At 39.6% G+C, this 23,288-nt stretch overlaps 1 protein-coding gene across 5 annotated transcripts in view; it reads left to right on the forward strand.

Moving 5' to 3' along the window:
• The window catches only part of frmd3 (FERM domain containing 3), a 208,152-nt gene that overhangs the window by 163,926 nt on the left and 20,938 nt on the right, over window positions 1–23,288 (forward strand). For 4 of the 5 annotated variants that reach the window (XM_048527462.2, XM_048527464.2, XM_059644646.1 and 1 more), the window contains 2 exons: window positions 3,636–3,704; window positions 5,267–5,388. In XM_048527462.2, the coding sequence (XP_048383419.2) occupies window positions 3,636–3,704; window positions 5,267–5,388 (191 nt within the window). The remainder of the gene's footprint in view (window positions 1–3,635; window positions 3,705–5,266; window positions 5,389–23,288) is intronic. The other variant, XM_048527463.2, reaches the window with a different exon arrangement.

Raw genomic sequence — 23,288 nt, forward strand, 5'->3', positions numbered from 1 at the left:
ATGTGCCAGGTATGACTCCAAACAGCGGAAAGTTTGCCCCCAATACCCACTTGTTCCAGTTTTGCTTGGGCTCCTTGATGCCATACTTGGCTGAATGTGACCTTGCTATCAAAGGATGTCACTCTCACCTCACTTTTGGAATTCAGCTCTTTTGTCCATGTTTGAACCGAGTTGTAAGCAGGTCAGGAGCCAAATGACCCTTGTGGAACCCAAACTGGTGTCAGTGAGCAAGTGCTGCTTGTTAGCACTGTTGCTGACACCTTTCACCCATTTGCTGATGATCAAGAGAAGATTGTTGGGACAGTAATTGGCTAGGTTGGATTTGCTCTGCTTTTTGTATACAGGACTTAACTGGGCAATGTTCCACATTGTCAGGTAGATACCAGTGTCATAACTGTACTGGAACAGCTTGGCTTAGGAGTTGGCAAGTAATGGAGCACAAGCCTTTAGCACTATTGTGTGAATGTTGTCAGGGTCCATAGCACTATCCACTGCCTCCTATTGTTTCTTGATATCACATGGTGTGAATTGAATCAGTTGAAGACTGGTATCTGTGATGCTGGGGATTACGGTAGGCACTCGAGATGGATCTTCCACTTGCCACTTCTGGCTGAAGAATGCTGTGAATGTTTCAGCACTATCTTTTGCGCAGATGCATTGATATCTTCCATCATTCATGATAGGGATATTTGTGGAGTCTCCTTCTCCAGTGAGTTCTTAATTGTCTACCACCATTCAAGGTTGGATATGGCAGGACTGCAGAGCTTAGATCTGATCTGTTGTTTGTCGGATTACTTAGCTCTGTCTTTCACTTGCTGCTTGTGCTGTTTGGCATATGGTTGTCCTGTTCGGTAGCCTCATTTTCAGGTATGCCAGGTGTTGCACCTGACATGCCCTCTTGCACTCTCCATGGAACCATAGCTTGATGGTAATGATTGACTGAAGCATATGAAGTTGCAGATTGTGCTGGAGTACAACTCTGCTGCTGTTGATGGCCCAAAACACTTCATGGATGGCCAGTCTTGAGTTGCTAGATCTGTTCAAAGTCTGTACCATTTAGCAGGGTGATAGTGCCACACAACATGGTGGAGGTTATTCTCAGTGTGAAGGCGGGATTTCATCTCCACAAAGACTTGTCACTCTTACTGATACTGTCATTTGCAGCTTGCAGATTGGTAAGGATGAGATCAAGTATATTTTTCCCTTTGGGACCCGACCAGCTCACTCAGTAGCTCCTGCAGCAAATCTCTTACTAGATCTAAAATGCTTTTACCATTGATTGGATATTTTCCTTGTCAAACTTTGCCACAAGAGTTTCTTCTGTGGGATTACTGAATTTTCAGCACTTCTGTGCTGCTTATTGTTTGCAAGTGCACCATGATTTAAGATGAGTCTGATGATCTCACACCATGACTCATCATGTTGTAGATGATGTTAAAACAAGTGTGTATCTTACCATGGTAACAAAATGTGGAGTTGGATGAACACAGCAGGCCAAGCAGCATCTCAGGAGCACAAAAGCTGATGTTTCGGGCCTAGACCCTTCATCAGAGTATCTTACCATGGAGCAAATTTGCTGCCACTATTCTCCTTCAGTGTGGATACATCTAGGGTCTGCTCTGTCTAGAGTGGTAGAGGCAAACCACTTCCTGGTCTAATTAAAAGAGGCTTGTATTGACCAAGTAGTTCACTTCACATTAACAACTAGTTACAGGTTACACTAATATGATAGACATTTTATAGGAGCTATGTGGATGACCCATGTGTTAGTTCTGACTTCTTTCAGATCTTCTATTTGCAAATTTACTGTCAATATGAACCCTTTGGGATCCTTAGGGCCTTTTACAACAGAGATTAGATCCAACATGAAAAACTGGACAGAATGTGACTGATTGCACTGTGAAATGTCTCTTCAGGAAAGACCTTCCCACTCTCACTCAGATGTGGCTTTCCCTAACTACACCTTAATACCAGAAAGTCCCATTGCCCAACAAAAAACAATAAAGTCGAAAAAATAAATTCTTCGGTCAACAAATTTACCCAATAGCATTTGAATAATGCAAAACAAAAACAAGTCATTCTTGTACCTCTCATTAGGGCCGCACTAACTGCTGTCTTTTCCTGGTACTCGTCAAGGATGCTACCTCAATGAACACAGCATGGCTGGTGAAAGATTGCTAGCTTCCATTCAAGGAGATACCTGATGTCTTGAACTTGGGCCCAGTTTCACAGTGCACCATTTAAGCATGGATCAACAGCAATCTGGTTGACTGGTTGAGAGGCAAAAATTAGAACACTAGCTAGGGCCATGACTGCAGTCATACAGAGAGATGACAGTAGGCTTGTGCTCTATAGTACCATTACCACACATGTGGGTGAGATCTTAGCAATCCATATAATCAGCTAGGACACAAACCACTGGACTACCAGGAATCTGCAAGCCTATTTAGCACTGAAAGCAACAGCCACAGAGGTAGAGCTTAAAGGCTACATGCTAGTAGCCATGTATCTCTTTGATCTCCATCTGAACTTTGAATGCAACAATGGACATCACGCAGCCTCTACTAATCTGCTCCTGGCTGATCAACTAACATACCTAAGCCCTTGGGCTTATATTGGAGGCTGCCTTTTGACTTACTGTCCTGGGATCCCATAACTAAATAGAGTCTCCCTGGACTTTATTCCCCATAGGACTATCCCATTAGACTTTGAGACATGGCCATTTGGTTGATGCACATGCAGTGTTTATGACATGTATATGGCTGGCACGTGGAGCAGGTGTGAGATTGACATAAGCCATTGCCTTGCAACAAAATATGCACTCACCCTCTCTTGATAGATGACTGACGACCAGCATAACAACTGTCTGATATTGCATCTGCAGTAAACAGCAATGTAAGGCAAAGTACTGTGAGCCTTTAAGGTGCAGGTGAAGGCAATATACCAAAACACAAGGCAAGACAAGTTGGGATGCTGTGAACATTGAAGTAGGCACAAAGTGAATGAGTGCTAAGAGATTGGCCTGGCCCAGTCAGCAAGATAAGTGCCTGTCCATGAGCACAAAGTATTCTTGCAGCAGCATTGCAGTCAATGGTGCCAGTGCCCTCCAAATTACAGCATTGAAGTGCAGACGTGTTTTGTAAGAGGAATGGTGATTGGCCATGATAATGCAGAAAGCTGTCACACGTCAGCTGCCAGCGTCCATGGACATGAATTGTACATAGCTGTTGCCTGTGAACTTGCCTGAGATGCTGGTGCCAGGTGTCCAAGATGGAGGCCCACAGAAGCAAGTGGTGAAGAGTTGCTCAGGTACATGCTCAGGTTTTCATGTCAGGAATTCTCAATGGCTAGTTTCTGTTGAACAAGTGGGAAAATGGGAGCCTGCATGTTAATAAGGATGACAATGAACAATAACTCACCAGTGAGAATCTTGTCTCAACATCCAGGATTTGGCTGGAAAATGCAAGCTATTAGTATCAATGTTGAGAAAAGCTTCACTTGGTATTTCACCGTACATTCCTAAATTTCTGACCATAGTCAACATCATTCAGGGTCTGAAAAGATTTTACCCATTATTTTCACAAGGTGAAACTAGAAATTTGTATAAAATAGCATGTTTGTGTTGTTGCTTGTAGTGGAAGAGTTGCAAAAGAAGTTATTGAAGCAAGCACCAAAATTCAGCGCACCCCCCCCGAAGTTCACAGGTAAGAGCAAAAATGTACACACCTCATACTCTTAAAACTCAGCAATCCAACGTCCAGAGTGACATTTAGATGAGAAGACAGTCAGAAAAAAAATTCACCTGTTTACATTTTGTCAGAATTCATTTTTGGGAGAGGATGAAATTTTCAGAATTCTTTTCCTCCCCGAAACCTTTTTTTGGATCTCCCTATGCCATTCACCAAACTTGGCTACATATATTTATTGAGGTTGACCTGAATCTGGGCGTACGGTGTCAGTCAGTATAAGAGTTTATATCCCATAATTGGCTAAGTGATTGCTCCCTCTTTCTGGCATGTGATCTCAACATACGTGTGCGAAAACAAAAAGTATTTATATTTGTTCAGACCAAATGAGGAGGTGTCATCAGTTGTCCTCTTCTTAAACTTTATCTTGATCCTTTGAAACAATTCTTTAAGCATGTAGCTACTTCAGTTAAATTTAGTTATTCTGATCCAAAATGGAAAGGCACCATTTCCAATGTCGTCTTGAGTGACAGAGTAAAATTTCATTATGTATTACACCCGAGAAAAATAAAGTGACAGAAAACACATACAGCAAAATATCAGAGATGGACTATCTCTTCCTAGTCAAGGCATTGAATTTGTATCAATATAACCTGTGTGGCTAAATATCAAGTGGGGCATTTAATCACCAGTTACTAGGAAATATGGAAAACAGGCTGTACTTCCTATAAGATAGCATTAATTTGTACTTTGTTATGCCCTTTGTATTGTGTGTTTATGATATTTTTCTGTCATAAATTGACTTTCCTCCTGTCCTCCTCGGGTAGGAAGTAGTATTCTGTCTAACTGGTCATTACTCATGTCATAGTCTTGTCAGGAATGTTGGCAAACTATTTGATCAGAGTATGGCATTGGCCAAACTAATCCTGCTCTCAGCCAACTGAGGGAAGCCATCTTAGTAACCAGTTTTGAACATCTTCCAAGTGGTATTTACTGGTATCCTTAATTTCAGAGTAAACGCTTTGAAAACTCAAAAATAACGCATGCAGTATTTATTACAGAACAAAAATGAAAAAATGCAGAGAAGTAAACACATTTAACATTTTGTTAAAATGCTAATGGATTGTGTGACAGTATGCTTATGACAATGGACTGTTGTGTCTAGGAAGGAGAAAATTAAGAGTTTGAGTCAGTCTACTACTTTAAATTTATGTTTTGCAGAATGCTATCTTATTAATTAGGGCGGCAAGGCAGCTCAGTGGTTAGCACTGCAGCCTCACAGCACCAGGGACCCGGGTTTGATTCCAACCTCGGGTGACTGTCTGTGTGGAGTTTGCACATTCTTCCTGTGTCTGCATGGGTTTCCTCCAGGTGCTCCGGTTTCCTCCCACAGTCCAAAGATGTTCAGGCTAGGTGGATCGGCCATGCTAAATTGCCAGTTGTGTTCAGGGGTGTGTGGGTTATGGGGGATGGGTCTGGGTGGGATGCTTGAAGGGGCGGTGTGGACTTGTTGGGCCGAAGGGCCTGTCCCCACACTGTACGGAATCTAATCTAATGTAATTCTGATGTCGTACTTTTAGGTCGACACTTGCCCAGAGTCGGAGTTATAATTCTTTATCCAAGCAGTTGATAATAAGCACTGAAACAACAAAATCGTGGCTTCCATCTCCTGATGAATCTGAAGAGCAATCTGCCTTGGATGGTGAGAATTCATATTGACTCTCAACTTCATTAGCTTTTTAAATCTAAAAAACAGTTAGATAACCTGTAAGGATTGAAATCAAGTTGGAAACCAGGCCCTTATGAAGCCAGAATAAAGTATTAAGTTTATTAGTTTTCGAATGTGCAGCATTCAGATTGGTGATGCTTACAAGTTCACATCTGTATGAAAATAATCAAATTAGCTTAATGTTACCTTTATTACGTTCCTACAGGGAAATAATCTTTACCAATCACACCCTGAGTGTGGTAACAACAATGGATTTCCAAAATATAACTTTCCTCCGTTACTTCAGCAGCTAATGTTATGTGACATTTAACAATTAAAAATCTTAATGTCCAATCCACCTATAAGTCTGACATGAGTAGTCAAATGAGGACAATTCAATACAGGTATTCACTGTTAAAGTAGTATATTGGAAGAAACAGCTTCCTTCAATGCTGTCTGATTCTGTAACATGGCAATTTTTAAGGCATTTTGAAATGGAATGCAGCAATAGCTAGTCAATATGCGGATATACTGCAAACATGCAGTCAAACTGGTAAATGACAAGGGATGGTAAGGAGACAAGGAGGTAAGGGGAGGAAAAGCCAAGGAGGAGAGAGGGAAAAGTGAGAAGAAAGAAAGGCAAAAGGGGAATCCAAAGAGAAGTGAGAAGAATATAATTTCAACGATGAATGGAGAACAGAGAGCAGAAAGCAGAGAAACCAATCAGCATGAAAGGGGAATAATAGCTCATGGAAAATGTAGTGGGGATGGATGGGGTTTGGGGAATAGGGATGGTGGCAGTTCACAGTATTGAAAGAAGTTAAACAGCGAATGGGAAACCGATGAGGAGCAAATACAGTCAGTGGAAAGGAAGGGATTGAGAGCTATCTTATAAGTTCAAAGGAAAAATGCCGTTAATGAGGGCTTGTTTATTGGGAGAGGAATGTTCAATTTTTGTCTTAATTTCTTTTGTTACTTGCATGCTGAAATACTGGTGCTCCCAATTTCTACTTCTATATTTGTGTTAACCACTGAAGAGGAATTAAATGTTTTCTTGGTTATATTCAGCTGGGCCAGGGATTTGCACAGAGAAAGTTATTGATGTTAGGGTGGATTCAAATGTTTTGTCAGCAAGTGAAAGGAATATAAGCTTGTGAAGTGGTTTTGAGGGTGTGGGTAGGAGGTGATAGGAAATAAATCTTTCCGAGCAGTTGGTGGATCCACAATGGTGGCAGCAATGTTGAAAACTTGTTTAGCAGACACAAACCTTCCTTGGAGTTCTGCAAGCTATGTTTTTTTTTAGCCTCAATGAAATAATTTGTTTCATTTTATTCTGTTAATAGTGCTGACTCTGACACTTCTTTGCCAGAAGAAGTGATTGCTTTCAGTCGTTCCGTGTATTGTTTGTTCTGTCAAACAATGTTCAGTGGCAGCCTCTTGCTTATTTGTCAAAAACAGTAAATTGACAATATTGAAAACCTAAGAGCAGTCAATCATTTTAATGTATAATTATAGATAGACTTGTGGGTGACATTTCCATTGACCGTTTAATACTTTAGTATACGTTTAGGCGAGAAAGCACAGAGTGCTGACAGCCATGGTTTGAGTATTATTGTCTATTTTTTTTCCACAGAAATGACATGATAAAGTATGATTTTGTTTGTGGTTAGCTTTCTGACACATCCCTATGCTGAGCTGTGAATCAGTTGGCAGATGTATGGTAATTATATTGCAAAATTAGAAACAGCTTCTCACAGACCTAGACAATGGGTAACACATTAGCTGTGTCTGGCTATTCAAAAGCACACTTTGTACATTGGTAACAGAGGTCTGATTTCATTTCTGTGCATGCTGTGAGCACAGCCAAATAGCAGAAGGTTGCAATCGGAGTGAAATATTGTGGATGGTAAGACAGGGTGTATTGAGATTATGCTTTTAAATTACATGCAGTGTGATAGTTTGCTTCTGCAGGTGAGTCTGTAGACTTTGTGAACTGCTATTTGACTTACGAATTATGCAACCTTGTGGTAATCAATATAGCCTTTTCGCAGTAGGTTAGATAGTAGAAAAAATATGTCAAAACTCTTCACGTTACCGAACTTTTGAAGGTTATTATCACTGTTAAAAATTATAAACAAGCAGAAATGAAAGAAAATAAATACCATGTGATTTTTAAAAATTAATTTGTGGGATGTGGGTGGTGCTGGTTGGGACAGCATTTAATGTCCATCTCTATTTGCCCAGAGGGCAGTTAAGAGTCAACCACATTGCTGTGGGTCTGCTTTGGGCAGACCACGTAAGATGACAGATTCCTTCCCTAAAGCACATCTGTGAACCAGATGGGTTTTCCTGACAATTGACGATGGATTCACGGCCATCATTATACTCTTAAATCCAGATTTTTATTGGCTTCAAATTCCACCATATCCCGTGGTGTGTTTTGAACCCAGGTCCCCAGAACATTTCACGTGTCTCTGGATTAACAGTCTAGCGATAATACCACTAAGCATTGTCTCCCCAAATATAATGGAATCTACCTGTAATCAATTTCCCTTTATTATTTGAGCTGGTTTTGTACAATCACATAGCTCAAGCCAAATAAGTTATCAAATGAGAATGAAGCACCATGAGTAGTTTGAAAAAATTTAACCTGTTTTTCTAATCCACCTAATCAGAGATGTTATTACACACGTCTGGAACAGGTGGGACTTTACTCTGGGTCTGTTTTTCCAGGGATAGGGATATTATCACTACACTACGAGAGTGCCCGGAGTTTTTTTTTAATCATTAAGGCTAACATGTAATATATATGATTTTTATTATTAATGTAAGGCAAATGTAATTTTTATACAAGTTTATTAACATACTGTACTGTCTGGTCTGCCTGCTTGTGTGCTAAAATGGTTTACTCATAGGAATGTGCTATTTTGCTCCACACAGGTTTCCCTCCTGTCTCTACCACATCCCCACCCACCACACCAACAGCCTTCTCTCCTCTCTGTCCCACTTGGCTCAATGACCTAACTCAATTCAAGGTTGTATTAGACAGATTTCTGATGTTAGGTGAATCCAAGATTATGGTCAACAGGCAGGAAAATAGAATGAAGACCCGTAAGTGGATCAACAATGATCCTACTAAATGTGAGTACAGGTTTGATGGCTGCATGGCCTGCTGCTGCTTCTGTTTCATTTGATCTTATTTTGGATGAGCTCCAATCTGTGGTGGATGGAAAATGGAAAGTCAGCCATGAGAGGTTTGAAACAATCATATCTACAGTTGACAAAGACATGGAAAAGTGTTTCAACAGCATATGATCTGAGGCAGAGTCAGGAGGGGCAATACTGTGGAGCTAATCCTGCAGAAGTGAGGTTGCCATATTATCTCAGGGTTGAAGAGCAAACCAAAGTTCAAATTAATTGGTTCACTCTGGCTATGACAACAGAGGTAGATAGAGTTGTTGGCTAGAAAATGGAACTTTTGAACTTCTACATTAAAAATGCTTGGTTATAACAAATTTGGTTATTTTAGGCTAAAAAACCCACTCTTGCCAAGGCAAACACCCACTGACGCATGTGATACACCCTGTGCGCTTATTTGGAAAGGGATTCAATGGATTGAAAATTTTTACTTATCCTTCAAAGCACCTCAATAAATTTTCCACCAGATTAGCAGAGGAGTTCTAATTTTCCCCAAGGAAAGACTCAAGTCAGCAGGATCACTTCAGAATTTGGACCAAAAGTCAATTTCTAGGACTTCCCAATTCATATGATCTGGGAACCCACCTCAACCTGGTTGGCAACATTCCGCACTAAGTCTTTGGATGATGGTGGAGAAGAATATGGAAGATATAGATCATGGGGGAAATAAATAGCGACATCTTGAAAAATGTCTATATTGCAGAGGAGGAGATGCTGGAAGGCTTAAAATGCATAAAGGTGGATAAATCCCCAGGGCCTGATCAGGTGTACCTAGAACTTTGTAGGAAACTTGGGAAGTGATTGCTGGGTCCCTAACTGAGATATTTGTATCTTCAATAATCACGAGTGAGTGCTGGAAGACATGAGGTTGGCTAACATGGTGCTACTGTTTAAGAAAGGTGGTAAGGAAAACCCATGGAACCACAGACCGGTGAGCTGGACTTTGGTGGGCACATTGTTAGAGGGAATCCTGAGCGACAGGATCTACGTGTATTTGGAAAGGCAAGGACTGATTAGGGATAGTCAATGTGGCTTTATGCATGGGAAGTTGTGTCTCACTAACTTAATTGAGTTTTTTGAAGAAGTAACGAAGATGATTGAGGGCTCAGCAATAGACGTGATCTATATAGATTCAGTAAGGTGTTCAATGAGGTTCCTCATGGTAGCCTGGTTAGCAAGGTTAGATTACATGGAATACAGGGAGAACTAGCCATTTGGATACAGAACTGGCTCAAAGGTGGTGGTGGAGGGTTGCTTTTCAGACTGGAGGCCTGTGGCCAGCGATGTACCACAAAGATTGGTGCTGGTTCCACTGCTTTTCATCATTTACGTAAATGATTTGGATGTGAACATAGGAGGTACAGTTAGTAAGTTTTCAGATGACGCCAAAATTGGAGGTATAGTGGACAGCAAAGAAGGTTACCTCAGAATACAATGGGATCTTGATCAAATGGGCCAATGGGCCAAGGAGTGGCAGTTGGTGTTTATTTTAGATAAATGTGAGGTTTTGGAATGGCAAATCAGGACAGGACTTATACACTTACTGGTAAGAACCTGGGAAGTGTTGCCAAACAAAGAGACCTTGGAGTGCAGGTTCTTAGCTCCTTGAAAGTGGAGTCAGAGGTGAATAGGATAATGAAGTTGGTGTTTGGTATGCTTGCCTTTATTGGTCAGCACATTAAGTGTAGGAGTTGTGAGTCAATGTTGCGGCTGTACAGGTCTTTGCTCAGGCCATTTTTGGAAAACTGCATTCAATTCTAGTCTTTGGAATGGATGTTGTGAAAGTTGAAAAGGTTCAGAAAAGATTTACAAGGATGTTTGCCTGGACTAGGAGGGTTTGAACTATCAGGAGAGGCTGAATAGGCTGGGGCTACATTTTCTGGAGCGTTGGAGACTGAGGGGTGACCTTATAGACGTTAAAAAATCATGATACGCATGGATGGGGGTAAATAGGCAAGGTCTTTTCTCCAGGATGTGGGAGTCCAAAATTAGAGGGAATAGGTTTCAGGTGAGAGGGGCAAGATTTAACAGGGACCTAAGGGGCAATATTTTCACACAAAGGGTGGTGCATGTATGGAATGAGCTGCCAGAAGAAGTGGCGGAGGCTTGTACAATTACAACATTTAAAAGGCATATGGATGGGTACGTAAATAGGCGGTTTAGAGGGATACGGACCAATGCTGGCATATAGGACAAGATTTATTTAGGATATCTGGTCGACATGATTGAGTTGGACCCAAGGGTCTGTTTCCATGCTGTACATCCCTATGACACTGTGTTGTCAAGAAACAGCAGGTAAATCAGAAGCAAGTGCGTCCAAGCTTGGTTTCCAAGCCTATAGGTGAATCTACGTGTGAGGCAAGTCAATCATCTAGCTACAATTGCATAGATAAAGGAGGAACCAAATAAGATAAGTGAAAAAAAAATGAAAATATTATTGAAAATAGCATAACTTTCCAAACCTCTTTTCAAAACTTAAACTTCTTAATCTTTTCATCATCTTATGAAATCATCTTCTTAATAACTTTGACATCCTTCTAACTGTCGCATCCAAAACCCAGACACAATATTCTTAATGTGTTTAAAAACACTTTCAATAGGTTTAACATGATATCTTTCCTTTCCTACTTGTAATTATGGGGTCATTAATGCACAAGGAGGCTACTTGCTGGTCACGTCAGCGCTGGCTCTCTGAAGAACGCTCCAGTGTGTCCCATTCCCTGCAAATTTAATTTTCTCAAATGTCGATCCAGTTACTTTTTGAAAATATTGATTGTCTTTGCTTTCACCATATTTGTTGATAGCACGTTTCAGGTTGTGAGTAATTTCCCCAACACACATCCCTACCTTTCTTGCTCTGGATCATTAATCGGTGTTCCCTAGTTCTTGCACAATCAACTAATAGGAACAAATTTCATTGTCTACCTTAACTAAACTTGCCATGTTTGTGTCAACTTTATCAAGTTTTCCTTTAATTTATTTGACCTTAATGAAAACAGCACTGCTTCTCCAACTTAACCTTGTACCTAAAACCTTTCATCCTGTGGTTAAAATTGTATCAGAGATAATAGGAACTGCAGATGCTGAAGAATCCGAGATAACAAAGTGTAGAGCTGGATGAACACAGCAGGGCAAGCAGCATCTTAAAGCTCCTAAGATGCTGCTTGGCCTGCTGTGTTCATCCAGCTCTACGCTTTGGCTCCAGGATGAGAGGTAACATTCTGGTAAATCTCCTTTGTATATTCTCAAGGACTCTCACAGTCTGTCAAAAATATAATGCCCAGGCTGGATGCAATATCCTATTTATGGCTTAACAAACACTTCATAAGGGTTTAGTGTATTTTTCTTGCTGTTGCACTCACTCCCCATGTTTGTGAATCCCAAGACTCCAAAAGATTTGTTAATTGCTCATAAATAATGACTGATGTCCTGCATGCAAAAACATCTATTCACAGATGTGTAGGTCCTTCTTTCCCTGTGCACTCTTTAGACTTGTGCTATTAAGTTTATATTCCCCCGCTCCTATCTCCAAAATGTATCACATCATATTTTCCTATGTCACCCATTCTGCTAGCCTATCTACAATCTGCTGCAATGGTTTAGATTCAGATGTAGACTTTATTGTCGTGTGCATTCATGTACAAAAGTATAGGAGTGCTGTGATAAGTTTTTCAATGTTGCCACACATGGCACCATCTCACGTACAAGTACCTGGGAACAAAAATTTAAGAACAAGTTAGAAAGAAAGAAAGAAGGATCAACATTCTATGTTAAGTATTACAGTCATTCTTGGTATAGAGTAAAAAGGAAGAAATAAAGTTAAAAGGGTAAGCTTACTGTTTGTGACTCTCCCAGTTTGGTATCTTCTGCAAATTTTGAAATTTTACTTTCTGTGTCGATAACCATATTATTCATATTTCATCAAATAAGCAGTGGCCCAGTCATTGCACCTTGGGGAAGACCACTGTCTACCATCTTTCTGTTTGGAAAAGCTTCTCTGTTTTTTATCTTCAAGATTTGTTCTTAATCTAAACTAATATTGACCCTCCTATTCAATGGGATCAAGAAAATCTGACATTTATAAATCTATGCTGGCTATCCTTGGTTAATGCTCTCCAATGATTGGTTGAATTCCCCCCACCCCTCTTGTTCTTTCGAAAACTGTACTCACCTACAATTTTAAACTTAGCAGCTCATAATTGCAAAGAATTCAACCTGTTTCTGAATAATTTGCTCATCTCTACTCTGTAACACCTCCCCATTATTGAAGGAAGATTGCAAGATTGTGACAAAACGTCCTGCTATCTCCACCCAATTTCTTTAGCAACTTGAAAAGCAACTCATCCAATCTAATCAACTTATTTACTCTAAGCATAGTCTGCCTTTTCTAGTACATGCTGCCAACTAATTATTACCCTACCCATTTCTGTTTCTCACAATATTTGACAGATTCCTTTTTTTTAATCATTGCTACAAAGTAAAACACACAATACGATACTTTTAACTGTACTTTGGTAGACATAACAGTAATAAATCAAATCAATGACAAAAATAGAAATCACTGGAAAAGCTAAGCAGGTATGGCAGTATCTGTGGAGAGATATCAAATTTAATGTTTTGGATTGAGTGACCCTTCTTTTACAGCTTCCGCAGTTCTTTTGGTTTTTATATCAAATCAATTAAGTATTCTTGTTTTGCCCTCTGTCTGAAAGTATACAGAACCCTTTATATCCCTGATAGAACCCATCTCACTTCTTACACCCCACTATTATTTACCTCCTCCTAGAAGATTTTTTTCTTATGTTAGCTACCATTCTAATTTTACATTCTCTTTGTCAGCCTTATTTTTTGTTCTGTGCTTTCCCTCCCAATTTATTGCATTTGTCCTGGTTCTTTTTTGAAGAATTCACCTGGCATGCATTTACATCCTTTTTTTATATCAGTCATATTCCCTATCTCTATCGTTGCTCAAGGACTCCTGCTTTGGTTCCACTACGTTTCCCCGTCACTTTGGAACGTAGCTAGCCTGTAACTGAAACACGTCACCCATTGTTCCATTACAGTTTCTCCTATCATTTTTGGTTCGATTTAATCTGGCTAGATTCCCTTTTATAGAGTCATACAGCATGGAAGCAGACCCTTTGGTTCAACCAGTCCATGGCGAACATAATCCGAAAACTAAACTAGTCCATCTGCATGCTCCTTTTTAAATGTGTCTTTTAAATGTCATAAGTGCCTGCATCGATCACTTCCTCAGGAAGTTCATTCCAAACATGAACCACCCACTGTGGGGAAAAAAATTGCCCCTTATATCTTTTTTACAAATCCATCTATCTCATCTTAAAAATGTGACCCCTAGTGAAATTAGGCCTTTTCCAGTTTAAAAGGTCTACTTTAGAGTGGTTCTTGCTCTTGTCTGTTATTAATTTAACACTTGCGTTATGGTGATCACTCTTACCCAACCAATACCCCTTGGGGTCTAGGCCCGAAACGTCAGCTTTTGTGCTCCTGAGATGCTGCTTGGCCTGCTGTGTTCATCCAGCCTCACATTTTATTATCTTGCAATACCCCTTGGGTGCTTGGCTGAACCTACCTCATCCCCTCTACCAGATCCAATTGAGTCCCCTTTCTATTTGGACTGAGAATATGTTGGTCCACACATTCTCCTCAACAATCTTCAAAAATTCTTCTGCCTCCCTTCACTTTGGTCTAACGTTCTTCCAGTTGATGTTCGGATGAATGAAGTCTTCCATTATCAGCATGCTATATAATTTTCATACATATCCATGATTTCCTTGCATATTAGTTCTTTCCTTCTGTTTTATTTGGAGTCTGACAGATTACTTAACAGTAGCATGATCATACCATTCTAGTCAAATAGATTCTGTCTTTGTACTTTCCAGCAAATTCTCTCTTTCCAAACCTACAGTATCTTTCGTAATTAATGTGTCCCTTTCTTCCTTCTCCACCTTTTCGCAACATTCATATCCTTGAATATTAAGTGTCGAGTCACTACTATTTTTAAGTCACACTATTGTTATTGCAACATTATATTCTCACATGGCTATTTTAATTTGTAGCTCACCAACCTTATTCACCACATTTTTTGAATTTGCATACATGTATTAATATCTGTATTTGCATTCCTAATAGTTGTTCTTAGTCTGATCCAATCTAATATGATAATACTGTCCAACACTCTTACTTAATTCAACATATTCTTCTTTTCTGTTTCTGTATATTAATCTTTATCCCCCCTGACAGTTTGGTTTAAACCCTCGCCAACCACCTAGTGAATGTCCCTGTGAGAATATTGTTCCTAGTCCTGTATAGATGTATCAAAACATTGTTCAGTTCGTGTCGCCTGCCCCGGAACTTGTCTGAGTGTCCAAAAGATGTGAAGCCTTCTGTAGCATGCCTCAAGCCATGCATTGATCCTCCCCAGTCCTAGCACTGTATGTGGCATTGGGGGTGACCCAGAATTTGCTACCTTTTGAAATTGCACTTTTTTAAACTTGCTCCCAATTCCTGAAAATCTGAATGTAGAATCTGATTCAATACTTGCCCTCTCTATATTATTGGTATTGATGTGTACCATAGCTTCTATCTCAATCCTTTCCCCGTGCAGAATTCTTTGTACTCTGTGATTTCCTTAAATGCCTGTCTGGTCCTCTAACAATGGAATCTCCTATAACAATGGAATTTCAATTCTGTTGTTCTTTCCTGCTCAGCAATGTGACCGTTGGTGCCAAGGTCTGGATTACAGCTTTCAAGGTGTCATCAATCTCAGAAATCCCCAATTCTATACTGGTTTGAAAGTGTCACACAGTCTGAAGAGTCTTGCATTTCCTGTCTCTTCCAACTTTTCCAGATAGCTAATCATCAGCTATCTTGAACTCTCAATGCCTGTGGGTTTGCTTACCACCTTCTGGCAAATAAGATTCTGAAAATTCTAAATTTTCCTGAAGCTCAGCAGTGTCTTTGGCTATCTGTTACACTCTAAAATCCAGAACTTGAGCTGCAAACTCTTCCTGCACATGTGGACCCCAAGTCACATAATGTGATGCAAAATACCCAAATGGTGCAGCAATTGCAATCAATAGATCATGGTTGCCTATCAGTGATCTAAAAAAATCATTGTAATCATTTTCAAATCTAGTTAGTATCTAGTACTAATAGCATTTTCAAGCTGTTAGTATCTGCAATCTGTCTTTCTCTTCTGTGCTGGCACTTTTCTATCAATTTTACCTCTTTGTCTCTGGCACTATTTTCCCTCAGGCTCACTCTCAGTGTCTCCCACTGACTCCATGATGCTGCATTTAGCTATTAGCTTCTGAAGCCTTAGGCTCCATGTACGTAGCTATTTTTAACACTGCAAAAATGTTTCAAATGTTGTGTACCCACTTTAAAAGTTTATTGATATTACACATTTTATACATTCACCGTGAAATGCACATGTCCTCTCCTAAGTTGTTCTTCCAAAGTTAATTACCAATGTTATAACCCCACTTGTAGCTCTTCAATCTGTTTATTCCTCTCCCTATTTGTGTTTGCTTTACTTCGTAGTTCTATACTTTTTCATGAAAAAGCATTTAGTAAATCTGCTATTCCTTTACCCTCCAATAGAATATTGAATTTTTTCCAATTTTTTGTTAACCCTATCTGTTTCTTAACAATTTATTTGGAATTGCTTTTACTATTTTTCCTTTATTTTATATAAGATAGTTTTTTAAAAATTCTATGTGAAGATTTTTGATTATTGTGTTAAATATTTTGTCCAATTTAATGTCACATATTTCAACATTATTACAATTCTGGTGGGAGGAAATTGAGTCCCATTTCTTCACAAGCAATAGCAAAAGTGTAAAAATCTCAGTCAATCACCAAAAAGTGTTAATTTGTTTCTCTTTATCCCTTTTAGCTAGAAAAAAAGACTTTCCTTGGGCTTTTTGATCATCTCAAAAATATATATTTATTCCAGGCAAACATTCTTCAAGCAAGTGGCAAATTGGTTACCAACTAAACTACTATGCAAATTAACCCCTTTAATTACCCTTTTTAATTCCAAACACACACACATTTATACACAGGGTAAAGACGTGTCTGACACAACTTTGCAGAACAATTATAAATGGGAAAAACAGGGAAACCCTATGGATCAAGATTTCAAACAAAATGAGTGGAATCAAGTAACTTTCTCTTTGTTCCTTTGTTTTCTTGTCAATGAGTTCCTCTTGGAAAATCTTTAGTCCAGATTTCAGATACAGATGAAAAATGAAAGTCTTCACATTTAACACTTTAATCAGTTTTTGTTTTAAATGACTCTATTGAGAGAGATTATAGACAGTACTGCTTCCAGCTTCAAGCTCTGACTGTTAGACAGTGAGAGACAGTACTGCATCCTAGCAAACCTCTCCAGCTACTACCTGTAGCTTTTAAGTGTGTACTGATAGAACGCATATTATTTCAGTCAAGAGACTGTTGCTAGGTGACGGCAGCATGGATCTGTCGGGTTTTTCAAGTCTAATCACTCAACAATTAAAGCAATAAAACTCCATCCTTATTGTTCTCTAAAAAAATTGCTGGACGCTGCCTTCCAAAGTCTTCTTTTTTTTAGTAAATAGCAACTAGATCATGGTTTCCTTTTAACCTGTTAAGCACGGTTCCAGGAAATCACCTGATAAATCCTTTGCAGCCAGTAATGTTCAAATGTCCATTTTGCATTTCGATCAATCCATAATCTCATAATCTGAGCAACATCTAACAGTTTGTTTGTCAAGTCACACAGTTAAATACACTCTCTTTTATAATGCCATTTGCAAATTTTTGTATGATACCAAAGTTCACATTGTGAATTTAGATAATGTATTAACATTGATTCTGCTGATACTCTATTCATCACATCTCTAGTCTGAATAGCATCCACTAATCTTTCTGTTTCTTATCCTTTTTTCCAACAGATAGCGTTTAATTTGGATAAATGTGATATATTACATTTTGGTAAAACAAACAAGGGAAGGTCTTATGCACTTAATGGCAGGGCCCTGGGTGGCGTTGTAGAACAGAGAGACCTAGGGGTTCAGGTACATTATTCTTTGAAATTTGCATTTCCGGTAGAAAATGTGGTTCAGAAGACATTGAGCACAGTTGCCTTCGTTGCTCAGACCTTTGAGTATAGAAGTTGGGCCATCATGCTGAGGTTGTATAAGACATTTATGAGATCTCTTCTGGAGTATTGTGTGCAGTTCTAGACCTGTTGTAGGACAGATATTATTAAAATGGAGAGGGTTTCGAAAAGATTGACCAGGATGTTGCCAGGAAGGGAGGGTTTGAGTTATAAGAATAGGCTGGGGCTTTCTTCACTGGAGCATAGGAGGTTGAGGGGTGACCTTTATAGAGGTTTATAAAATCATGAGGGGCATAGCTGGGGTGAATAGCAAAGGTCTTTTCCCTTAGGTGGGGGATATTAAAACTATGGGGCATACTTTTAAGGTAACTTTCCCTTTATGAATCTATATTGATGGTCCTTAATTAACCAATATCTTTAAGTCAGTTATTAGACAAATTAATTTTTTCCTGGTCTTACGAAGTTACACACAACTAATTTGCATTTTGCAAATCATATTAATTGTCCTTAATTGAATCATATATTTCACAGTCAGCATTAATTTTTGTCCCTCCTAGAGAGTTACCCATTGCCAGGTAAAATATTCAGGTTTTTTTTTTCCATTTCTTCTTTCTTGAACAAAATGTTGGTATACCTGAATAACAACAGCACCTAGTGCCTGTATTACTCCAAATGGAGAGGTTGCGTAATAGTAATCCAGCAGCCCAGGCTAATGGGACATTAAAAACCACCTGGAAGTTTATGAATTTAAATTCAGTTAGTAAAATGTAAAATAATTTGTGTGACACCTTCACAAGTACCTTTTGAAAATTATGGACAGAACACCCACTTCATCTTCCCAATCAACAGACTGCATTATTTCCTCCACTTGTCTATTATAGATCCATGTTAATTGCTCTTAGGCAATACTTATTTTATAAGTGGATTTCATGGTCTGAACTGTTCAGAATGCATCTTTCACTATTGCCCAATGTGCAGCAAAATAATAGCGTGACTAAGGGATTGTAGCTGTAAATACTTTTGACACACGTCAGCTACTAGATCATGTACACCCTGCTGCATTAAAGATGGCTGAAATAACATCCTGTCAAGAAACTGCAAAATTTGAAACCAATGTCTTTATTATATTAGATTAGATTCCCTACAGTGTGGAAACTGGCCCTTCGGCCCAACAAGTCCACACTGCCCCTTGAAGCATCACACCCAGACCCATCCCCCTATAACCCACACACCCCTGAACACGCTGGACAACTTTAGCATGGCCAATCCACCTGACCTGCACATCTTTGGACTGTGGGAGGAAACCGGAGATCCTGGAGGAAACCCACGCAGACATGGGGAGAGTGTGCAAACTCTACACGGACAGTCGCCTGAGGTGGGAATCAAACCCAGGTCCCTGGTGCTGTGAGGTTGCAGTGCTAACCACTGAGCCACTGTGCCGCCCCATTGTCTTAAAGTATGTGGATGAACACTATAGGTTGAACAATGAAGACAAACAATTTCCTGTAGTTTCATAGCAAGCAAAAGATAATAGAGACAACATCTTATTCGCTTCCAGATATAGTCCAATTATTACTTAATTTGCTTATGAAACTAGCTGTTCTAGATGTCAAAATTCGTAGGTTCTACATTTGTTTCATAGAATCTCTAGAGTGTGGAAACAGGCTCTTCAGCCCAACTGGCACTCAGTGCATCCCACCCAGACTCATCCCCCTAATCTACACATCCCTGAACACAATGGGCAGTTTAACATGGCCAATCCACCTAGCCTGCACATCTTTGGACTGTGAGAGGAGATTGGAGCACCCAGAGAAAACCCACGCAGACATAGGGAGAATGTGCAAACTCCACACAGACAGTTGCCTGAGGGCAGATTTGAACCCAGGTCCCTGGCACTGTGAGCTAGCAGTGCTAACCACTGAGCTGCTGTGCTACCCTGGAATAAAATAAGTATAACACAAACCCTTAATTCCTAGCAACATCCTGGTCAATCTTTTCTGAATCCTCTCCATTCTAATAATATCCTTCCTATAACAGGACTAGAACTGCACACAATACTCCAGAAGAAACCTCATCAGTGTCTTGTACAACCTCAGCGTCATGGCCTGACTTCTATTCAGCATGGGCTTGTGCACATCCTGCACTGCTGTAGTGGTAAAGGCTCCAGTACATAACTGTCCGTGTTCCACAGCCTGAACAGGACTAAGAATGGAGGACATAAGCAATGGTGAACCTAACATCTATTATAGGACTCTATTAAAAAATTTGGCTGCCAGAAATGAAGCTGATGCTGTTGATAACTCTGGCAACTGTAAGTGATTACAGACTTTGGGGTCAAAATTAAGCTAGGTTATATCCTTTTTTTTGGGATACTGTGTGCCCATTAAGAATCTAACATAGTAGTTCACCTCTGTAAGGATAATGCAGAAGGGACAGATCGAAACAGATTTACTGCCTGTCGGAGTGCCACGGCTAAGAAAGGGTTTCAGCAGCATATAGAACTTCTACCACCACCCTCCACTCCACTAGCAGCATTTAAGAGTCAGAATTGTGTGTACAGTGACTGGAGAGTACTAATTATTCAGAGAAGTTCTGAGAGCATGATTTTTGTGGGTTCCAGCTCCATTCCTTCTACCAATGCTCAAATTGACCATTGGACAGCCATGAGTAAATTATATTAGAAATAGTTACCACACAATGTACTACAATAGCATATGAAATAGATATTCTAAATAATGCTGTACCCAGAAATAAATCTTGGAAACCAAAAGAACTGCAGATGCTGTAAATCAAGGACAAAAACAAAGTTGCAGGAAAAGATCAGCAGGTCTGGCAGCATCTGTGAAGGTGAAAACAGAGTTAACGTTTCGAGTCCGGTGACCCTTCCTCAAGTTCTGTTTCCTCCTTCACAGATGCTGCCAGACCTGTTGAGCTTTTCCAGCAATTTTGTTTTTGTCCAATAAATTTTGGAATCCTGGTGGGAGGAAGGGGAAGGAAGAGGGATCTGGAAAATCAGCATGCTCCACCCCCACCTTGGAATGCAAGAATTGTGGGGCTATGGAGATATATTCACTGTGACAGAGGCACTTGTCATTCTCTGGCTGACCTGATCCAGGCAAAACAATTAGGAATGAGGCCCATGAATCTTTACGGCTTGTGTTTTCAGGAATGGAGAAGAAATAATTTAAAGATCTCTTCAACCAATGTATGAAAACTACATAAACACTTCCTGTGAACATCCTTGATTGATAACAGTCATTAATAAATTTTAATGAAAAACTTTGGACCAAAAACAGCTACTGACTAAAATGGTTTGTGACTACCAAACTGATATGGAGCCATTGTATGAAATAGTTTCTGTTTTAAGAAAATGTTAGTATTTTACTGACTAGAAGGCATTTTCCCCAGAATCTGGGAATGTTTTCACCCTGTTACAACTGGTATATAAATTTTATAAATATTCAACTAAAAATAAATTGTATGTATCATTGCAAAATGTCACAAGGCACTTCACACAGAGTGTTATCAAACAAAACTTGACAGCACATTATTGTAGCTGTATGATATAAATATGTAATAACATCATCCCTCAAACCACAGCTGTAACAGGTGTTTGCTGAGGGAGGCAGTCAGTCGTCCTCTGAATTCAATCTAACAGCTGATATGATCCCAGGCTATCCCAATAGACCTGTGTATTTAAAACTCTAATCTTAAAGCTACTTATCTGTTACTGCTGAGGATCAGCTTGGAAGTGTTATTAAGATCATGAAAATTGGATGTATCATTCTGTGTCTCAACCTCAATTAAAATTGCTTCCAATGACTTCAAATTCAGCATAAGAAAATATAGTGGAGATTATGCTTATTGGGCTAATGAACAGGAACAAGAGAATTTTACAAACAAAGACACTTCTGAATATTAAACTGTATGATCATAAAATGACATCTACTCAGATCACATTCTTAATGCATACTGACTATTTATTTAACATCAAGTAGCTGCATTGGCAACGGAACAGGAACAGACCATCCGTCCCAGTTGGCCATACATGCCTCCTCCTGTGCCTCCATATCTAACTCAAAAGTATATCCCACTGTTCCTTTCTATTATTGTGTATATAGTTTCTTAACATGCATTTAGGCTGTTTATTCAACTACTTGTGGTGCACATTCAAGAATCATAACTACTCTTCAGTAAGTTTCTCCTTAATTTCTCACTGGACTTTTGGTGAATAAATAATGTTTATGACCACAAGTTTTAGATGCCTTTACAAATGTAAACAAAGGGCCAAATATTCTCATGGCCAGATTAGTGGAGCCTGGACTTAAATCTGTGATGTGCATAGGACCCTGATTACATACTTATGCTGGGATTGTCTGGCAAGTTTAAATTTGCAGTGAGTTCCCCATTATGCTCCTGGATGAATAGTTGACAAGACTGGCAGCAAACCTGACTAGCCCACCCCAACTTGACTTGATTTACAACCCCCAATCCGATCGCACTCCTGACCTGATGGCCCATTCTCCTAATCATTCACCCACTAACTCACCTACTCACTCCCCTTTCACTCATTCACTTACTCATTACCCCATTCACTCAACTTCCCACTTAGCTTCATCACTAATGTACTGTACTCACGCAGTTACATCACTCACTCCACTCTCACCTAATCACATCATACACCTTGATCACATATTTGTTCACTCGTCCATTCACTAACCAACAATCATTCATTAAAAGATGTGAGCCTTTAAATATGTGCCTAAATATGGTAGCTACTCTTGCATAAAGGAGACATGTCCATTCTTTTTGACTTTCTTTTGCTTTATGGGCCTACTCTGGAAACTTTGCCCTGACTCACTTGTCCTTCAGTTTGGATCATATGGACAGTTCTGACCACAGGATCTGGGTGATTTTTTCTATGCTGACCCCCATCAAAGGCCTTCATCACATCTTGATACTTTTAATTTCTAGGGAACCCAAACTCTTTACTTTTCAATGTTTATGTATCTTCACGAGTTTAGTTTGTGCTTGTGAGTCTTCCTTGCATCTTTTGCAGAACAGTTCACGTCACTCGAAGTCTGTTTTCATTCAAGCTTTATGTAAATTTTCTTTGTTAATTCAATGAATAAAGCTGCAACAGGACTCAAGCACAATCCATGACAAAACTTGATAGGCAGTCTGTTCCCACCTTCCACATTGACTTCCATCACTATGAATGCATAGTGCAGCATCTATAAGATGCGCTGCAGCAACTTACTAAGGCTTCTGTGACAGCATCTTTCAAACCAGTGACCTTTATCGTCCAGAAGATTAAAGGCATCAGATGCATGGGAACACCACCAGCTTCTAATTGCCTCCAAGCACGCATAATCCTACTGAATAAGACTGTCATTTCTTCACTGTCCACTGAAGGTCCAAATCCTAAAACTCCCTTGTTAACAGCATTGTATGAACATACATCACGTGGACTGAGGCAGTTCAAGAAGGCAGCTCATTTCTGAGGGCTGTTAGTAATGGACAATAAATGCTGTTCTTCATTCTGTGGATAAGAATAAGAAAAAATGAT

Source organism: Stegostoma tigrinum, chromosome 3 (genome assembly GCF_030684315.1).
Source record: "Stegostoma tigrinum isolate sSteTig4 chromosome 3, sSteTig4.hap1, whole genome shotgun sequence".
Classification (NCBI taxonomy): domain Eukaryota; kingdom Metazoa; phylum Chordata; class Chondrichthyes; order Orectolobiformes; family Stegostomatidae; genus Stegostoma; species Stegostoma tigrinum.